Source organism: Pan paniscus, chromosome 8, assembly GCF_029289425.2.
Source record: "Pan paniscus chromosome 8, NHGRI_mPanPan1-v2.0_pri, whole genome shotgun sequence".
NCBI classification, from domain to species: domain Eukaryota; kingdom Metazoa; phylum Chordata; class Mammalia; order Primates; family Hominidae; genus Pan; species Pan paniscus.
In genome coordinates this window covers 48,061,550-48,082,425 of record NC_073257.2, presented here as the reverse complement: position 1 = coordinate 48,082,425, position 20,876 = coordinate 48,061,550, and the positions used below count along the sequence as shown (strand labels likewise).

General features: G+C 41.8%; 1 protein-coding gene across 11 annotated transcripts in view; it reads right to left on the bottom strand.

The window, feature by feature from the left end:
- CCNY (cyclin Y) overlaps nucleotides 1-20,876 on the bottom strand; it is a 330,334-nt gene that overhangs the window by 136,503 nt on the left and 172,955 nt on the right. For 6 of the 11 annotated variants that reach the window (XM_055092655.1, XM_055092654.1, XM_055092650.1 and 3 more), the window contains one exon: nucleotides 17,015-17,121. The exons of 4 other annotated variants lie outside the window; for them this stretch is intronic. In XM_055092655.1, coding sequence (XP_054948630.1) covers nucleotides 17,015-17,027 — 13 coding nt within the window. In that variant the 5' untranslated portion in view covers nucleotides 17,028-17,121. The remainder of the gene's footprint in view (nucleotides 1-17,014; nucleotides 17,122-20,876) is intronic. One more of the 11 variants, XM_055092651.1, reaches the window with a different exon arrangement.

Genomic DNA, 20,876 nt, shown 5'->3' with positions numbered 1-20,876 from the left:
ATTACACTTCATTCTACTTTAGAAACTGCTCTAGGCTCCGTCCTTTCTGCTGCCCAGAATCACTCTTTCTAGGAGCTGATTCTGAAGTTCTCTCCCACAGGTGATCACCACCACAAAGCTGTGCCCCGGACAGGGGTCTAAAACAGCAGAATACGCTGCAATGAAGAAAACTTGAAGCTTATTCTGAAGACATCTAGGAAAGAGTCAGCACTAGGAGGGGTGGGAAGCAAGGGTCTGGAGGAGGGTAGGCAGATCCAGGCCAGGCTGTTTTCATAAGCAAAGCTGAAATGCAGCAGCCAGGCCTGTTCTCTTACATCTCGTCTACACTTGCCTCTGAGGTTCAACAGCAGAGTTGAGCAGTTCAGAGACCACTTGGCCCTTTCCAGAGAACCTCTACTAACCTCTGCTCCAGAGTGGCCAGGGACACAAGGACATGAGAAACAGCACAGGGGTGAGTTCCCTGAGTTTCCTTTCTGCCTCACGTATCTCAGATAAAAGCTAAAGAAGGAGACAATCTGCAAACATGAAGGGTGCAGACCAAAGAACACCTGCTCTCTCTGTCCAAAGAACAGAAAGGAGCCTGTCTAGCAAGACAGAACATTTTTAGATAATAACCACTCTACTCCACAGGTGCCAAAAACGACTGTGGCTCCAGTCCCATCCACACCAACAAAGGCTGAGTGTGAGGCCTAAACTTTTGCCATTGTGAAGTGGTAATGAGATGCCCCAACACCTCTAGGTCCAAGAAGGCCAAGTAGGGGACCAGGACTTTCATCCTCCACTGCCAGTAATAACCAGCTCCCTACACTGCTGCACTATCAATGAAAACAACATGGAGAAGGGAGACTCCCACCAACTATAACAAAGAGCCCCAGCCACATCCCCTCAGTGTCAACAGCGGCTAAGTAAAACCTGAACTTCTGTCTCCACCTGGCGGTAACAAGGGAGTGGCCCACCATCCTCTGCCAGAGCAATGCCATAAGTCAACTAAAACAGAAGGTTTAAATAAGATCTAAAATGTCCAGGAGGTTTCAATTAAAAAAAAAAACACTCATCCTACCAAGAAGCTAGATTTCAAGCTGTACGAAATGAAGAAAATACATGCCAGCACTGAGATGACAGAGATGTTGAAGTTACCTGACAGATTTTAAAGCAGCCATAATAAGACTCTTCAATGAACAAGGACACACACACACACACACACACACACACTTGAAACAAAAAAAAAAGAGAGAGAGAGAGAAAGAGGCAGCAAAGAAAAAGAGGCTCAGCTCAGCAAAGAAATAAAAGCTATAAACAAGTACCAAATGGAAATTTTAGAACTGAAAAATATAACAACAGAAGTAAAAAGCTCAGTAGATGTGCTCAACAGCAGAACAGAAGAAAGAATCAGTGAACTGAAAGATGGAACAAAAGAAATTACCCAAACTTAACAATAGAGAGAAATCGAGAAATAGACCAGAATGAAAAAAAGGCTAATAATAGAGCCACAGGAACTTGTGGGACTGTGAAAAAAGAACTAACATTCTCATCATCAGAGTACCAAGGGAGAAAAGACAGCGGGCAGGGCTTGGAAAGTATATGAAGAAATAACAGCTGAAAAGTTCCCAAATTTGGCAAGAAACAGAAACCCAAGATTCAAAAAGCTAGTTAAACTTTGAAAAACTAAAGACAGAAAAATTCTTCAAAGCAGCCAAAGAAAGATGACACCTACCTATAAGGAAAAAACAATTTGAATGACAGCTGATTGTTCATCAGAAAACAGGAAAAGCCAGAAGAAAGTGGCACGATGCTTTCAGGGATTGAAAGAAAAGAGGTGACAACCCAGAATCCTGTATCAGCAAAACTATCATTAAGGAATGAAGAGGAAATCAAGATATTTTCATGAAACTAAGAGAAACTGTCACCAGCAGACCTACCCTGAAAGAATGGCTAAACAAAGTTCTCTAAATGAAAAGGAAATCAAATAAATCAACCTTGGAACATCAAGAAGAAAGAAAGAAGAGGGTGTGTAAAAACAAAGGTAAAATGTAAAAGGCTTTCCTCCTTCTCTTGAATTTTCCAAATTACATTTGACAATTGAAGCAAACAGTGTAACAATATCTACTGTGGTTCTAAATGTATACAGGAGAAATATTTAAGACAATTACATAGCTCCCACATGTACCAAATGACTTGTTATAAACAAAAATATTCACTGAATAATAGTGAAAGATTACAAATAAATGTCCATTAATAGAGGGCTGGTTAACTTAACAATGATACAGCCATACAACAGAATATTATATAACTATTAAAAAGATGGTTAGGCCAAGCACGATGGCTCATGACTCTAACCCGGGCACTTTGGAAGGCTGAGGCAGGAGGATCACTTGAGCCCAAGAGTTCAAGACTAGCCTGGGAAACATAGTGAGATCTTATCTCTAAAAAAAAAAATTTGTTTAAATTAGTCAGGCATGGTGGTGTGCACCTATAATCCCAGCTACTTGGAAGGCTGAGGTGGGAGGACAGCTTTAGCCTGGGAGGCTGAGGCTGTAGTGAGCTGTGATTGCACCCCTACACTCCAGCCTGGGAAACAGAAAAGGCCTTGCCTCAGGAAAAAAAAAAAAAAGAACTCCGAAGATATGTTTTTATGGACAATAAGCAGGGCCACAGCAGTGTCTCCTGGATGCTATCATTTGTATGATGATAAATACGCATGCAGAGACTCTCGAGAGAGAGACACACAGAAGCTGGTAAGAGTATCTGCTGCCAAGCAGAGAACTGGCATCCAGCGATCAGAGTAGGCTGTGGGGTGAAGGGGACAAGTTTTCCTGTACACTATTTTCATTCCTTTCCAGTTTATTATCTATTTAGTATTGTTAATTTTAAAAACTTTTAAAAGAAAGTAAAAAATTCCCAACCCAAAAGCAAGACTTGGAAGGTTTCAGCTAAAGCTGAGGGGAAACAGTAAAACAGTGCTTCCAGGATAGCTAGGTGTTTACATGTATTTAAACATGCCTACAGATTTTATGAAATCCTAGAAAAAAACCTTTTCTCACTCTATTCATACTAGCTTCATCAAAAAGGTGGTGGTGGTGTTTTTTTGTTTTTTTTTTTTTTTGAGACAGAGTCTGGCTCTGTCGCCCAGGCTAGAGTGCTGGAGCGTAGTGGTGTGATCTCGGCTCACTGTAACCTCTGCCTCCCCAGCTCAAGCAATCCTCCCAACTCATCCTCCCGAGTAGCTGGGACTAAAAGCACATGCCACCATGACTGGTTAATTTTTGTATTTTTTGTAGAGGCAGGTTTTTGCCATGTTACCCAGCTGATCTCAAACTCCTGTGCTTAAGTGATCCTCCCCTCTCCAACTCCCGAAGTGCCTGAAAATGATACTTTAAATAGCCAAATAATAATTTATTGAAAAGTGTTCTATGAATGTTGATCCTAAGGCCACACCTAGGGAAAAATTTGATTTCAAATTATTAGGCCTTTGCCTGAAGACACAGCAAATGTGACATCAGACTCTCAAGGATCCTGGCATTGCAAACCCAGTTCCATCAAGTGACGCTGATATGATTTGGCTCTGTGTCCCCACCCAAATTTCACCTTGAATTGTAATAATCCCCATGTGTCAACGGTGGGGCCGGGTGGAGATAACTGAATCGTGGGGGTGGTTTCCCTCATACTGTTCTCATGATAGCGAGTTCTCACAAGATCTGATGGTTTTATAAGCGTTTGACATTTCCCCTGCTGTCATTTCTTCTCTTGCCTGCTGACACGTAAGACATGTCTTCCGCCTTCCGCCATGATTGTGAGGCCTCTCCAGCCATGTGGAACTGTGAGTCCATTAAACCTCTTTTTCTTTATAAATTACCCAGTCTCAGGTATATCTTTATTAGCAGTGTGAGAAAAGACTAATACAGTTACCAAATATAAAACTTAAAACTGAATATTATAGATCATGAACCTGTAAACCAAATCACCAACAGAGAAGGAAAAAAAGAAACAGGAAAAAATTAACTCATTTTAAGATTTTTGAAGATTTCATTTTCATCCAACGTACAGAAGTCAAAGCCACCACCAGTTCTAAAAAGGTAACATATTTAAGGATCTCAAAGTCATGGAGGAAAAGAGCAACATGTGGGTAAGAGCAAGTGCTGTGCCTCCAGTGTCCTTCCACGAAGCTCTGCCACAAGTCAGAGATCCACAACCCCAGAAACATCATGACCCCCACAACAGCTCTCTCCCTGGAGCAGGGCCCCAAGCTCAGGTGAAACCAGGTCCTACACTGGCAGCCTCCAAAGACTAATTGGAAACCCTTCAACCAACTGCAGGGTAAAACCAGCAGCAGCAGAAAACCTAACCCCAAGAGCCAGGAGCAAGAGCTTCTGACAAACGGGGAGGGCAGAGGTCACTTTATGCCCAAGATAATCTTTCTAGATACCTGCTGAGGGGTGGGGGACCCATAAGGATCAGCTCATCAGGAAATTGTGAACACTGCATCCCACCACCGCACACACCTTTCTAAAGCCCTGCCTTTCCAAAAGGCGATGTCCAAATCCCTGCTTGGCACTCAGGGTCCCACAAGTCACTCCTGGGCTTCCCTCCTGGCCTTGCCCAGTCCCCATGTCACACTTCCCCATGGCCTGGCTGCTGCTGCTGCCCCACCCCTGCCCAACTCTCCAGCTCCCATGTCTGGGCTTCTCTCTCCACCTGAAACTGCCTCTTGTCCACTATCCAAATTTCATCCCTCTTTCATAACCGAACTTCCTTCCTTTCTGGAACTTCTGCTGACCACCTCCCACCCAGAATTAACTTCCTCCTTCCAAACTACAGGAGGCACTATCCATCATCACTACTACCATCATAATTAGGAGGAGGAACTTAAACATCTTAGCCATTATCTGTGCCAGATGTTCTCCCATTTAATTCTCACCAATACCTAGCATTTGGTTCCCACAGCAGAGAGGAAGAACCTGAGGCCCAGAGAGATTTAATGAGAGCCTCTGAGCACATGTCCACTGAGTCCTCAACACAAAAGCTTCTGATTGTACCAACAGCTCGCAAGGTCTGTGACTGAAATAGTCTAATAAACAAAAGTGTGTAAACAGGTAACCCAGAAAGAACACAGAGCTGTAACGGCAGCTTGACTGTGTCATGTTTTATCTTTAAAATAAAGGTTAAGCATTGTATTGTACAAGACAACGTGTGTGATTATTTTAGTATAGAAATCATCTCTCATATTACTTATCCTCAGGTAGAACCAGTCCTCCACGCAGATGGGCCACACGGGCCTATGAGACAGCCCGATATGACCCACTAGGCCACACTGTTCTCCAAGGGTATGGGGCAGGTTTATTCCACACATTGGGCTTAATCCCTTACAAGGCGCCTTTATGTACATCCTATCTTATTTCAATTTCACAATAAGCCTGTCCATAGGTAGAACGGATAGTTATTTCCATTATCTCACAGACAAGGAAACTGATTACCAGGTAAGTATAAGTGTCTTACCCTGTAGCTACTGAAGGCCCTGGCAGAGATAGGGACCTGGAGCTTCCGACTCCTAGCCTTATAATCCATGTTTCCAACCATCCTCTTCTGTTTATCAGCCCTCGATAGACACTCTCCCCAGTCATCTCTCAGACTCATGAAATCCACATGTTGATGCCTCAACTCATTGCCCCAATCCAGGTGCAGCCTCTGCAAGGCAGGGGGCTTTGGGTTTCCTCACTTGCCTCCTCGCCCCCTGCCTTCTTCACCATTCCATCATCCCACAGCGCCCAGCACAGATCATTCTGTTCTCTGACATTCTCAAAGTAAAAATGAGTCGAGAAGCAGGAGATACATTAAGTAGAAAGAAAGTATAAGGGGCACAAAGTGAGGAAAGGGGAGAAAAATAGAAGCAATAAATAACTGAGAGAGCAGAAAAGAGTCTTATCCAAGCAGCAGCCCCAGCTGAGAAGGGCAAATGTGCCTAGACATGGGTCAAAAAATACAGTCATTCTCAGAACTGTGATATGAACAAGGCAAACAGGGAAAGTCATTCTGAAAATACCTACTTATTGGTTTCATTCAAAGCATCCCTCTGAATAAAGAGTGATACTTCCTAAGTGGAAAGGAGAGAGTCTTGCTCTTAAATGTTTTGTAAAAAGTGTTTGACAAAGGATCACTTAAGGGCAAAATTTACACCAAGAAAAACAGAGTTTAAAATTAATCACTTCCCATTTGAAAACTTTTTAAAATACCATTTGTCAAATAGTGCAAGTCTCTAAAATCATAAAATCATATATGTGTAGTATTAGTCCCAAAAGTAAGAGCAGGACAAAACTCTCCTGTCCATAGCCAGGCTCTGTCCCTGAGGATGTGCCACTCCATAGTGCGCTCAGCTGGGCACTCCATCAGGGTCATAACGCATTTGTGAGTGGAGAGATTACACAGCCATCACTTTTCCCTGAACCCATCACACCCAAATCCCCATTTCAGACAGAGGGAGACAACATAATTACTCATGGCAATGGGCCAGTCTTTTCCAGACTTACAGCCTTTGTGGGTAAAAACCAAAGCCACAATGAACGTCCACATCAGCATCACATTAGCAATATGGGCCTCACCCGCCTTCATGCTACATGTCACTGGTTTTTAATACCCTAAAGAGAATAAATTAATAGAAGATTATTTTCCAGCAAAGACAATTCACAGGCAGGCTCTTGCTCCCCTTCCTGTCACTCACAAGTGTGTAAATATGACTGATGAGATCTGTAGCACTTAAGTTCACATACAAGGAAATACTGCCAATACTAGTCAAATTCCTGTGGTAACATGCATCACTTTCAGAAACAACTATTTCTTAGCCAGGTGCAGTGGCTCACGCCTGTAATCCTAGCACTTTGAGGAGGCCAAGGCAGAAGGATCACCTGAGGTCAGGAGTTCGAGACCAGCCTGGCCAACATGGTGAAACTCCATCTCTACTAAAAATACAAAAAATTAGGCGTGGTGGCATGTGCCTGTGGTCCCAGCTACTGGGGAGGCTGAGGCAGGAGAATTGCTTGAACCCAGGAGGCGGAGAATGCAGTGAGCCGAGATCGCACCACTGTACTCCAGCCTGGGTGACAAGAGTGAAACTTCATCTCAAAAAACCACTATTTCTTAAGATGGTAGAACCAAGACTAATACATGTATCATACACTAGAAAATCCATGTTTTTATCTTTTTATTTACAATAACTAACATATCTAATTTTTCTACTTTGGAACACTGAACATTATTTTCCACACCTTTTCTTTGATGACTGTTGTGTTATACTATTTGACAAGAACCTGTCAAATAACTACCCTGAAATCTTCTTATGGTACTGAAGGTATGAAAAGAAACCCCAAAATAGAGGTTTTATTAGATAAATAAAAATAAGGCTGAAAAACGTTCTAGGAGTTGAAAAAAGCAAATTTAAAAGCTGAGAAGAGAGTACAAAGGAAAAATGTATTTTATTTCATTCAAAAGGTTTTACAATAGGAGGAGGGAGATAATCAATGAAAAACCCCACCTTAGTTTACAGGTAGTATCTTTTTTATTATTTTTTGTAGAGACAGGGATCTCACTATGTTGCCCAGGCTGGTCTTTAACTCCTGGGTTCAAGGGATCTTCCCACCTCAGCCTCCCAAAGTGCTGGGATTACAGGTATGAGCCACCGTGCCCAGCCTACAGGTAGTATCTTAAAGAGATGTTAACCTCATATGCACATCAAGAATCTGAATGCTCACTCAGCTGGTAAAACCAAGGTGGTAATGCTAATGGCACGTTAGTCTAGTTCAAAATATTTTTTAGTATTCTTAACCACATTCCAGACACATTAAGGATCAAATAAGATGCTGGCAAAAAAGACAGCAAAGGAACACACTGAGCCCTGGGGCACCTTTGCCCCCAGGACAGCACTCAAGCAAGACCGCAGAAGCATCTAGACTGGGCTCTGCCGCTGACCAGCTGCAACTCCTCTGAGCAGCAGACTCCTCAGCTGTGAAGCTAGAGGGTTAACTCGATGTTCTCTTAAGGCTACCTTCCTGCTTTAAAATTACACATGGTGAAGAAACTACTCACGAAGATGAAGGAGATAAAATTTATTGGAGTGCTTGCCCATTATTAGGCTGTATAATTAAAAGATTTGTTTTGTCTCTCACATTCTAATAATGGATTTTTCCTAGGGAGAACAGAAAAGTTACTTTTCAGAAAACATTTTAATTTCCAAAGTTAACCATAATTAAATTTATGAAACCCAAAATGTGAACTTGTTTTTGTTTTCATATTAAGGAAATTTCATCTTGTGATCCTAAGCTTTCAGTGGAAGGAACAGATTGCCTCTCTCAATAAGATGGCTGGTGGACGGATATATATGCTCTACCAAACAGCTTATTAGAAAGAAGTACTTAAATATTACAAAATACACAAAAGTATCATACTCTTATACCCAAAGCATAGCATAGTATGTTCAGTTATTAAGTCAAGTGTCATGAAAATTATATGAAGGTCTCACTAAAGTTCAAAGTTTCAGTCAAAGGTAAGCAGTTTGACAGAAATATTGGTCATTTACTTACAAAATCTAGAGAATCCCCATTTATTAGTGCTTACTGAGTATCAGCACTCTTAGGTTCTTTGGTATAATCTCATTTAATCATCTCAACAGTCATCTTAACCACATTAAGAGGTAGCTATCATTATTCTCATTTTACAAATCAAGACACTGAAGTGGAGAGAAATTAAAACACCTTCCCAAAGCAGAACAGCAAGTCACGGAGCCAAGATTCCAACACAGCACTTACAATTCAAATCTAATGATCCTTCCCCTACACTTAAACAATCTGGGTTAGCTTATACTAATAAAAATACGCCACATGGATCAACTATTTAAGTTACTGATATGCAAGATGATTCTCGCACTGACATTCGCTCCATAATATGACTTCCTTATCTTTGCTGGTGCTACTCCTTGACAAGAGAAAATGAACCATAATTTTTCTCAGACACAGAACTGAATACCTTATAAACTTCCATACCAACAAATCCATGATGTCTTTATTTTACAGATGTAAAAACAGAGGATCACAATAGGAGGCTAATCTCTGGTGGTTTAGAGGCTAGGAGAAAAAAAAAAACAAAAAACTAGGAGGCCAAGTAACCAACCTAAGAAGGCCACACCCTGTGAGTGGTGGAACCGAGGTCTAACGTAGCCTATGAGGCTCCAAGCCTGAGCCTGGGACCCGATGCTTAGGGTGCTTCTTTTTCCCCAACAAAACGAGCATGGCTTTACTGGATTCTGCAGGAAGAACACGTATCAAAACTCTAAAGAATGACAGTTCAGTCAATGAAAACGAAGTTAAAAATACAGCATTCGTTTCCAAAGCATTTGCCGGACAGATCAGACAGAATTCAAAGGTTAGAGCAATGACAGACTGTGCTACAACCTCAAGAAATGTTTCTCTCTCTCTCCCCCACCACCACACACAGAGTGGTGTGAGGAGGGGGATGAGTGAGTGAGAGAGAGAGAGAGAGAGAGAGAGAGAGAGGAGGGGAGGGGAGGGGAGGGGGAAGATGGGAGGGGGAAGGGGGAGGGGGGAAGATGGGAGGGGGGAGGAGGGGAAGATGGGAGGAGAGGAGGAGAGGAGGAGAGGAGGAGGGGAGGAGTGAAGGATGCTTCCAAGTGTGAGCAATTTCACTTCCAAGATCAAGCATGGGTGGAAAACATTTAAAGAACAGTAATGGAGTAATTTAAATTATGCTTCTCTGCAATTAGCAGGCTTAGTTTATAAACATATTCACCAGAAAGGTTTATGACCAAAGATTAATGTAAGTATTAATTTTTTTTTTTTTTTGAGATGGAGTCTCATTCTGTCGCCAGCCTGGAGTGCAGTGGCACAATTCCGGCTCACTGCAACCTCCGTCTCTCAGGTTCAAGCGATTCTCCTACCTCAGCCTCCTGAGTAGCTGGGACTACAGCAGCACACCACCAGGCCCAGCTAATTTTTGTATTTTTAGTAGAGATGGGGTTTCACCATGTTGGCCAGGATGGTCTCGATCTCTTGACCTCGTGATCCACCCGCAGATCGTGATCGGCCTCCCAAAGTGCTGGGATTACAGGCATGAGCCACCACGCCAAGCCGTATTAAATTTTTTTAAAAATTCTATATATGTAACATTTTTTGAAATATCCCTACTACATAAAATTATGCCCACCTACATAGTTATGCTAGTGATACACATATGAGCAAAGAAATCTTTTTCTTATTAAATTCTGTTAAATTTCAAATAACCATTATCCTCAATTCCAATGGACATTGAAATAACAGTTAAACTTCCACCCTCAATCCTCTTTTGTTAAGTAGTTAATACTCTATACTACCGTTGTTATTATGTGGTTAATCTATTTCTAAAGTGAAAGATGCCTGTGAAATTCAAATGGTACCTCCTAATTTATCCATTTGATAACCTGATTTTCAGTCACACGATGATCACATTCTCCCTCTTTCCTTTCCCACTCTTCCCTTCACCTGTGTCTTTAAAAAAAATTACCATGAAATTCACTATGGACGAATGTGAAACTCTATGGCAGGATTTCAACATCTCATCACTTTTTTTTTGTAATGATGAAACTGAGATAAGGAGGGACTTAGGAACAGAACAAATGGGACATGCAAAGTCTTCTATGTTCCAAAGCTGTTCTTTCATTTCATGCTAAATCTGCTACTAACAGAGCCAGTCACTATTGAACTGTAAGTCAAATATTCAAGGTTAGCTGCTGAATAATCAAGGATTATTTCAGAAAATCATACTCCCTAGAAATTTTGCAATTCACTTGTTTAAAAGGCTTTTATTAAGCACCTGTTGTAGCAAACAACAGAAATTTCTTTCATAATACATGGCCACATACCTAGAATAGTTTGCAATGTAGATGAAATGACCCAATAACAGCAACCACAAATGCAGCTACCAATTTATCAGTTACTACATACCAGCAACTGAACTAGGGATGTTACAGTACATTACCTGCATACTCCATTTTCACAGCAACCCCATTTTCTCCCTGTTTTACAGATACGTAAACTGAGGTTAAGAGTTTAAATAATTTGCCTATTATCACAAACCCTAGGATGACACACGTCAAATATTTTCAAACTCTTTTGTCTCAGGACTCCTTTATAACTCAAAATTATTGACGACCCCAAAAAGCTATGGTTTATATGGGTTCTATCTTTTGGTATTTATGAAATTGGAAATTAAAACTGAGAAATTTCAATGATATTTCTTTATTCATTTTAAGATAACAATAGTAAGTTCATTTATGTTATAATAAAACCTATTTCTACAAAAATAACTTTCTCAAAACAAAAACTGATGAGATGATGCTGTTTTACATTTTTGAAAACCTAATGTCTGGCTTAAGAGAAAACAACTAGGTTCCCCCATCTGCTTCAGCATTCAATCTGTTTCAATATGTTGCTTTGATTGAAATACAAGAATATGAAGAAAATCACAAAGTCAAAGAATACACTTCACTACCCAGCCTGGTTAGACTGCTAGGACCTGGTAAGATTCTGGTAGAAGGTGACTAGAAACACATTATTTTTGAGCAAAATGAATTTTTAAAACCCCCAACCAAAACAAATATAACAGGAAAAATTATTACAACTAAATATAATGTGCTTGTTCCTCAAATTGTTTAGGTTAAAAAAGAATACTTGTGCCTTGCCCTAAGTAAGGGGCCCAAAGGCTTGCTGCCCTAGAGTGGGTTCAGGGTACTTTCCCAACTTGGTCTTACTCCACTGTTCCTGCAATGCATGCAACCATCATCCCATTGCACAAACCAGAACGCAGCACCCAACACATCTCTAAACCATGTCCTGTCAATGCCACCACCTAAATCTCTCTCAAACACATCACTTCTCTTCACTTCCACCATCTTCCACCTAGACCACAACTCCTCCCCACATATCCAGTCTCAGTCATTCTGATCCACTCTCTGGAGGAGCCTGCCAGCTCTGTCTGTCTACCCCATTCTCTCTCTCTCTCTGCCTTCACCCTTACCCCTTGCTTAAACCCCTTCAATGGCTTCTCACTCCTCTAAGTAAAAATACCAAAATTATTAATATAGCCTACACAGCCATGTTTAATCTGCTCCTGTCTACCTCTCAGGGCTCACCCTCATCACGCACACACACATGTGCACGCTCTCTCATTCCAGCCAGACTGGCTTTCCTGCAGTTCCTGGATGGCAACAACACACACGCCTTCCTTCTACTCAGAACACCCCCTACCACCACTATACACCCAACCACCCTTCAGGTCTCAGCTCAATCACAGTGTCTTCAGCAAAATCTTCCTGAAGCCCCAGTCGGGATCAGGTTCTCTCTGTTTTAGGCAATCAAGGAACGTACCTGCCACTCATCGGGGTGGCTTGATCTGGGTTGTGAATGCCCATCTCTCCCATTAGACTGTAAAGAACACAAGAGCAGTGACAGCATCTGCTTTGTTCCACATTTTAACTCAATGCCTGCTATGCAGTAAATACATAATGAATATCCATTAAATGAATGAAAGGACAGCATAAATCTGACAATGTACATACATATGTATAGGAAACAATGAGTCTATAAAGATAGTCGGTCCAATTTACTTTCCTTCATCTTCACCACTAGGTAGTAGCTGGTACTTAACAGAAGGAAGGGGAGGAGTTGGATGTCCTGACTAAGTGGCACCCACCAAGAGCCACCGCCAGGCCCAGGTGGGGCTAGATCCAGAACAGAACTTGAGGGGCTAGGATCCTCTCAACTGCTGGCAACTGTCAGCACTTGTTTTGCTGCTCTTTCCTGCAGGGAAGGTTTAACTTCACTCTGCTTTACCAAGAACTCTGATAGGCTCCCACAGACGTTGTACTTTATGTTTTGGAAAATCTCTGAAGCTGGTTTCAACTTCCTTGTGACCTACGTTATTTATTTACACATATGACCCTGTGGGTCACAGCAAATTTTCCTTCTATATATGTAACATATGTATGTGTGTATCTTAATAAATATTATCACATTGAAATACACACATATTCATTCATATTTATGGAGCACTTATGTGTCACATGCATTCTTTCAGTTAATTCTTACCACAAGGCTTCGACAAAACAGAGGGTTAGAGGCGATGTGTAACTTAAGTGCCCAAGGTCACAAGCCGGGAGGTGGCACAGCCACCACTCAACCTGGCTGCATATTAGACTCACCTAGGAAGTTTTAAAAAACCGTGACATCTGGGTGCTTCCACAGGAGTGGGATGGACTCAGGCAGGACAGACTGTAAAGCTACTCAGGGGATGGATTCCATGGGCGCTATGCCCAGCCAGGTGGCATTATCTCTAACACCTGCCCAGTTCTTCACTCCAACATTCTCCTGCCTCAATCCATCCAGCTACCAACAACGCTCGACTGACAAAACTCACTCTGTCCAAGCACCCCAGGGGCAGCTGGTGCTGCAGCTGACATGGTAGATTTTTCAAAGATCATTAATAAATTCGTGACAGGGTCTGTGGCATTTAATTACTACTTTAAAGCCCCCAAATATTAAAAGGATTTCAGTTCTCCTCTGTATAAGACACAAATATACTTTTAAAAAGTGTACTAATGTGTCTTAGAAATTGTTTCTGGTACTGTGGTTCCAACCCTGTGGACCAAGACAGGGAGCCCAGAGGCACAAAGGCTTCTTCTCATTGTAATTCAATCTAATAACAATGAATGAACCACAAGGCCTATTGTGATATGCAGGCTGTGGAAATTTCACTCCTTCCTCAGAACAAAACCAAGAGGTCCTTTCTGTCAGTGTTTGCCTATGCAGATTTGCTAATTCAGAATACTGCACCAGTGGGGAAGGGTTTCTGAAAGACTTCTGGCCTCAAGTTAATGTTTTATGTTTTGGACAAAGGGTCTCAGGAATATAGATATTGGCTTTAAAGTCATCACTGGTTCAGCATCAGAGAATTTCCAGATAACTGACAATTTAATGTATCACACTGTCAAAGCAATTTTAATAACATTCTAAAAACGTATTACACACAATCCTGCCTTCCTAAACACAGCATTTTAAGCAGTATTTTGCTTCTTCTTGATGGCCACCCAAAGTCATTGTCCTAAACCCCATGGACGGTATTGATGCAATGCAGTGGCTGCTGCCTGCAGCATTTTAAGCAGTATTTTGCTTCTTCTTGATGGCCACCCAAAGTCATTGTCCTAAACCCCATGGACGGTATTGATGCAATGCAGTGGCTGCTGCCTGCAGTGAACTATGTGCACCAACACTAAACAGAGTTTGAACTGTGGTGTTTTCTGGGGTCTGAGCTTATGTTTCTGTAGTTTTTCTGTCTCCTTCTTCACTATCAGGCCTTCTTAATAACCTGCTGACAGCTGGAGAACTGGACAACACAGCATGTTTGCAGAGAAGGTTTGAGAGCAAAGACCTAAATGCCAGTGTGTGTGTGTTTGTGTGTTTGTGTGTGTGTGTGTGTGTGTGTGTGTGAGAGAGAGAATGGGCATGTATGCTTGTGAATGGGTTGTGAGAATGGGTCATGTGCCTGTGTGTGAATGAGAGCACACGCACATGTATGTGTGTGTGTGTGTGAGTGTGAGTGTGTGTGTGTGTGTGTGTGTGTGTGTGTGTGTGTGTGTGTGCTGGACCAGTGAAGGGAGAAGAGGAGCCAGGGTTTAATTTGGACAGGGACCCAGATGGCAGAAGACTGAGTGGGCTCCTTGGTGCTGCTGGCTATGGCCAGGATTCAGAGTCTCCCCCAGGGTGAGAAGGAAGCTGCAGTCCTCTCCTGAAGCCTCTCAGCAGCATAAAGATGGAGAAACTGCCCTCCTAGAAGAGAATTGGGGTCAGAGTTGGTCACTAAGGGCACTGGATGAGTCACTAACAAGGGTAAGTTTTTGTTGTTCAGTTTGTAGTTTTTCTGATTGCAAAAGCAATACATCTAACTAAACATTTATACAGATTTACACAGACGTAAAAGTTAGAAAGTAGAAAGTCCTCCATAGCAAGCTTACATTCCCTCCACAAGGTACACTCGTGCTCCCAACTATTACAACACATTTTTCCAGATTAAATCATTCATTTCTCCCTTGGAGTTCCCACACTACATATGCTATAAACAAACATTGGTTCATTCTTACCATACTGTTCTTTGTTATATATTTTTGGATACCTTTCCATATTCACACTTACAAAATTCATTTTAAGCCATATATAACATCCCACTCTATGAATGTACCATAACTCAACTAATATTCTATTACGGAGTTATAATAAACAATGCTATGATGAATCCCTACCTTTGCAAACATGTATGAGTATTCCTGGGATAAATTCTGTAAAGTGGAAATTCCTAGGTCAAAGCGCATGAATAAATTTAAACAGCCGCCTTCCAATCAGGAAGTACCAGTTTACGAGACCCAATTTTTTAATCTAATACAATACCAACGCAATAATCTTCAGGCCTATCCAAGGCTCCTGATCAAAACAGGAGAAAACAACAAAGAGTAAGTCAAATGAACTATTATCACAAAGTGCTGTGGGAAATGGGAACTGCAAGCCTGAAACCAGTCTTGTTTGGAGGGCAGTGGCTCCAACATCGGCCTGGCAGTTTCTGGGGCAGAGGAACAGTGTGTGTCTCCCGTGCATGCAGGAGGTATGACTGTACATGCTCACAGCACAAGTGGAATCTTCGTGGCCACTCCTGGGAACACAGCACACAGCAGCAGGACCTCTTTGGAAGCAGCCATTGTACAGGGGTGGGAGCAGGTTCTCAGAGGCAGAAACCATGATTCTGTTTTTGTTTTTAAAACCAGTGCCACCCCTTACATCTTCACTTAAGACTCCCCAAACAGTGTGGATTAGGCATTTCCCTAACACAAACAGGTTCTTGGCAACAGCTTCAGGGACTTTCTAAAGAACACACTGTACACAAGTTTTAAAGCATCGATTTTGTATCTTTATGTGCCTGGCCAGGCACACATGGGAACATGCCTTGGTTCTCAGCTAGACTTAGGAGTTGCAAGACTAGGCTCTGATCAGGCTACGTGAGAGCTGGGAGACCCTGGCAAGCACTTAATAGTATCAGACATGCCTCCCTGTGTTGATTCTGTGAGCATCAAATGAGATGAGTGAGAAAATACTCTGTAAGCCCCAAGGCAATGCAGAAATGCAGGGGGGTGTTTACTATAATTATTAGAAAATAACGGCTGGGCGCGGTGGCTCACGCCTGTAATCCCAGCACTTTCGGAGGCCGAGGCGGGCAGATCACCTGAGGTCGGGAGTTCGAGACCAGCCTGACCAACATGGAGAAACCCCGTCTCTACTAAAAATATAAACTTAGCCAGGTGTGGTGGCGCATGCCTGTAATCCCAGCTACTTGGGAGGTTGAGGCAGGAGAATCACTTGAAACCTGGAGGTGGAGGTTGCGGTGAGCGGAGATCATGCCATTGCACTCCAGCCTGGGCAACAAGAGTGAAACTCCGTCTCAAAAAGAAAAGAAAAGAAAAGAAAAAAACATTTGAGAACTTATGCTAGGCTGGGTGCTGTCTGAATGCTCTAAGGTATACTGACTCATTCAATCCTCATAACTACTCTGCAGGAGCTATGATTACTAACTTCTCCCTCTTGACAGATGAGAAACGAGGCTCCGAGAGTCCACACAACTTAGTCAAGTCCCCAGAGCCCCAGGCAGTGTGGCCACAGAGCCAGGCTCTCACCCTCTCTCTGTTCTGCCACCTTGTTACTGGTATGGGAATTACCTCTCCCAACCCCAGCCTCAGTTTCCTCATTTCCATGTTGAGGTGATCGTCTCAGATACTATCTGAAAAACTCTTCTCTAACCCCTATCTTCTTATAATTTCTATTAGGTGAAAAGTAAGTGACCTTCGGATAATTGTAAGCTTACAGGAGTTCGGAATAAACAAATTTGAGAATTTTCAAAGGATTATGTCTATAAAAGAGTTCTGCTATTTTTAATCACTTACCTAATCTGGTCATAGCCAGCAACCCAGGACTGAGGCAGGTCAAAGTTCTTCTTGGACAAAAGGTTTCTTTGCATGGGTCTCTGAAGGATTCAGTTACTGAAACCAAACTGAGACATCCGTCATCATTCAACAAACCCAGGAGGAAAAATCTCTTAATAAAATGTACAGTGTACCAAAATAACCTGCTGCTTACAACAAACACCCTCAATGTATGTCTCCCCACCCCACCAAAAAAAAAAAAAAGCCTCTTTCAGCAGAATTTTTTTTTTTTTTTTTTTTTTGAGACAGGGTCTCCCTCTGTCACTCAGGCTGGAGTGCATTGGTATAATCACGGTTCACTGTAGCCTCAACCTCCCTGTGCTCAGGTAATCCGCGGACCTCAGCCTCCCAAGTAGCTGAGAATACAGGTGTGCGTCACCATGCCCAGCTGATTTTTGCATGTTTTGTAGAGACGAGGTTTTGCCACATTGCCCAGCCTGGTCTCGAACACCTAGGCTCAAGCAATCCAACTGCCTCGGCCTCCTGAAGTGTTGACATTACAGGTGTGAGCTACCACACCTGGCCGAAAATTTTTAAATAAATGAAAAAAGACTCTATAAAAAAAAGTGGAAATGAATTAAAGGCAAACATCACACAGACTAAACACCACCAAAGGACAACCAGTCATTTTACTTTAGGAGACTGGGGAGGTGGAGAGTTCAGCATACAAAACACTAGAAATAGATTCACAAATCAAGTGATTTTTCAGTGCTATTAACTAAAGCAGTAACTGTGGTTGATTCAGTACCATCTAACAAAATGTAAAGTCAGTTACAAAGACTGCACTTAAATAAAAGCAAATACTATGTTTTTGTGCTTTTAGAGAAAAATTTTATAAAGGCCTTTTACTAGCTTGACAATTAAGTGAGTCCATGTTTTTTAGCAATAAAACAAAAAAATCATGAAGGATAAACAGACATCTTAACACGTAACTAATGTTAAAAAGATTTCATTTAAATGGCACAATTCTCTCTATTCCTTTAACTCTTAAATGACAAAAAAATAAGCAAATATAAATAAATAAATCTCTAATGGAATGCTGATTAAGAGACCTCTCTTCTTGGCCTAATCAATTATAAACCAGAATTAACTGACTAAATGTAAACATAAAACAACATATCTTGAAAGTTTATAACAGCTTTCAACTTTTTAAATTACAAGCACAATAACTGCCGTTTTCTGATTGCCTTTATGTGTCAAGTACCTTGCTACTTACTCACATTTAATCTTCTCAAATGCCCACAAGTCAGCTCATACTACAAGACAGGGAAACACAGGTCAGAGAGGTTACAGAGCTTAGACAAGGCCACACAATCAGTCATGCACTGCAGCCAGGAGCTCGGATCTAATGCTAAGTCCAATGCTTTTTTCAAAACACAACTGCCTGTATAGAATTGTAGCTGAATATCATATGAAAAAGCTAACTCATCCCGGGATCAAGGAGGCCACATAGAAGATTCCAGACAGCAGAGGTGCCACAAGCCAGCAAGAATATAGAATAATGTTTTATTGACGACTGTAGGTTTTAAATTTAAATTTTAAAAAAAATTTAAAAGAATAGAAAGGTGTAAAATTAGATGGAAAAATGAGTCAAAAATATTTATAGAATACAAAATAAGTCAAAAAAATGTTTTAAAAAGAATATAGAATAGCATTTAAGAGTGCAGGCTCAGGAGCCAGCTTTTCTGACTTCAACCCTGACTCCTCCACTTGGCACCCTGATGACTGTGGGGCAGTGACTTTCTCTGTGCTTCAGTTTCCCCTCTGCAAAATGGAGATGAGTGTATCCACCTAAGATTGTTACGGAGACTGAGTTAAAATTCACCCAACACTGAGAACCATATCTGGCCCATAGAAATTACTGTATTTATATTTACTGTCGAGAGAAACCTCTGAAGAGAAAGCAGAATGACTAGATTCAGATCTAACAGGCCTGGATATAAGAGCAAGGGCAGAAAACAGGAAAGTAAGTGAAAACAAGCAGGATGAGCTGTAGGGAACGGCATCCTGGAGGAAAAGAAGTGACTCAGCTCAAGAAAATGGGAGTCCATCACAGACTCCAGTCAGCAGGGCCAGCTAGAAGAGCACCAGGCAACACGGACAAAAGCCAGAGAGGCATGAAACTGTGTCCCTGACAAAAGCCACCCAACGCTTCTAAATACCAAATGAAGGCAAAATAAAATTACTTGGTCTTAAATTGGAGGTGAGAAAATGAAGGCAGACCAGCAAGCTCTGTGTTCCCTGGGTCGGGGGTTCTAGAATAACAGAAACAGAGCACCTGCCCAGGACTGGAAGGCACTGATCCAGTGAACCTGCGTCAAGCTGACCATCAGGAGACTGGAGTTAGGATCCACATAGTTAGAGAGAGAGTGGTGCCAAGCACCCATGATAAACCGTGCCTCTGAACTTCCTGCAGCACAGAGACGGGAGCTCATGTGGAAGAGAAGGTAACAAAAGGGCCCTGAAACCAGGAATGAATTTAACAAAGAAATTCCCTCTCCTTTTACACTTGGCCTAGAAAGGTGATCCAGGAACAACACCTGAGTGGGCTTCTCCAGAAGCGGCCTGTCCAACCCGTGTGGCCGTCCTCAGCCAGGTCCTTTGAACCTCGTCCTACACCCAAAATCCTGCCCCAAAGCAGAGCCAGCACTGGCATAGGTGCACACAGCCTGACTTCAAACAGGCCTATCCACTGGGCTGGCTGTGTGACTAACAAATAAATGTTAAGTACGCAAATTTACACTTGGCCATGACTTGCTCAAAATTGTCTTAAAATGCTGCAGGGTATGATTTGGAATCAGTAAACAACAATACATTTTTCACTTCAGTCAGCCAAACACAGAGTTCAAATAAGATTTTGAAATTAGAATTCAGACTCATTGCCATCTAGGCTGTGAATTAACAGTTAAAAATTAGTCTCCGTTCACATTCAGCTTAGGTTTGATGAGCAAAACTGCCAAAAGAAAGCATCTGTTTTTGTGGTTTGAAAACATATTTGCTTTAAAAAAGTTTACTTCATATTCAGTCCCTACTTTTTAGGTGAGAGTCTGATTTTGTTTTCCAGTGAGATTCTGGTGTGAGATTGCGACTTCCTCATGAATTGGTCATTGGGAACTGGGTAAGGTGATCCTAGATCCCACAGTGCACTCTCCAGAATCCCCATCAGGTGCTGAGTTGCTGAGTTGCACAAACATGTTCATCTCAAACTGAAGATATGCAGAAAGAGTAGTTGCAAAGTCACTGAAAAGCTACCTGTGCCAAATCAGAGACCCCAAAATATCACAGCAGCTTCACATTTTCATGAGAAACAAGAGGGCACAAGTGAGAGAGAGCCAGGAAAACCCAGGTGGGCCTGGTTTCTAGGGCTCGCTGCTTTTAGGGTCACTGGGGTCGGATCCCACTCCACCTCCACTGCTCACCAAAGCAAACAACATCAACTTTACCAAATATTCCTCTTGCTACAGAGCAAGACATGATTCATTCAGTATCACTATATCCTCCCACACACAAACAAAGGATGCACCATGATCCAGATTTCTTCAGGAAATTAGCAGCTTAATGAAAACTTCTTGAACTTATATACATGATGATTCTTCCACTATTTTATCTGTAAAAGATAGTCACAGGAAAAATCAGGCAAGCACAGACATAGGACCTAAATTAAGAACAATAGAAAATTAAGAACAGGAGTCAGCAAAACTTTTCATGTAGAGAAAAAACTAGATAAGAAAGAAACCATCTGCAGGACCAAAGGGCACCATTTATTTTGAACTGTACTAAAAAAAAAAAAAAAAAAAAATTACAGCCATATCTATTTCTTCTT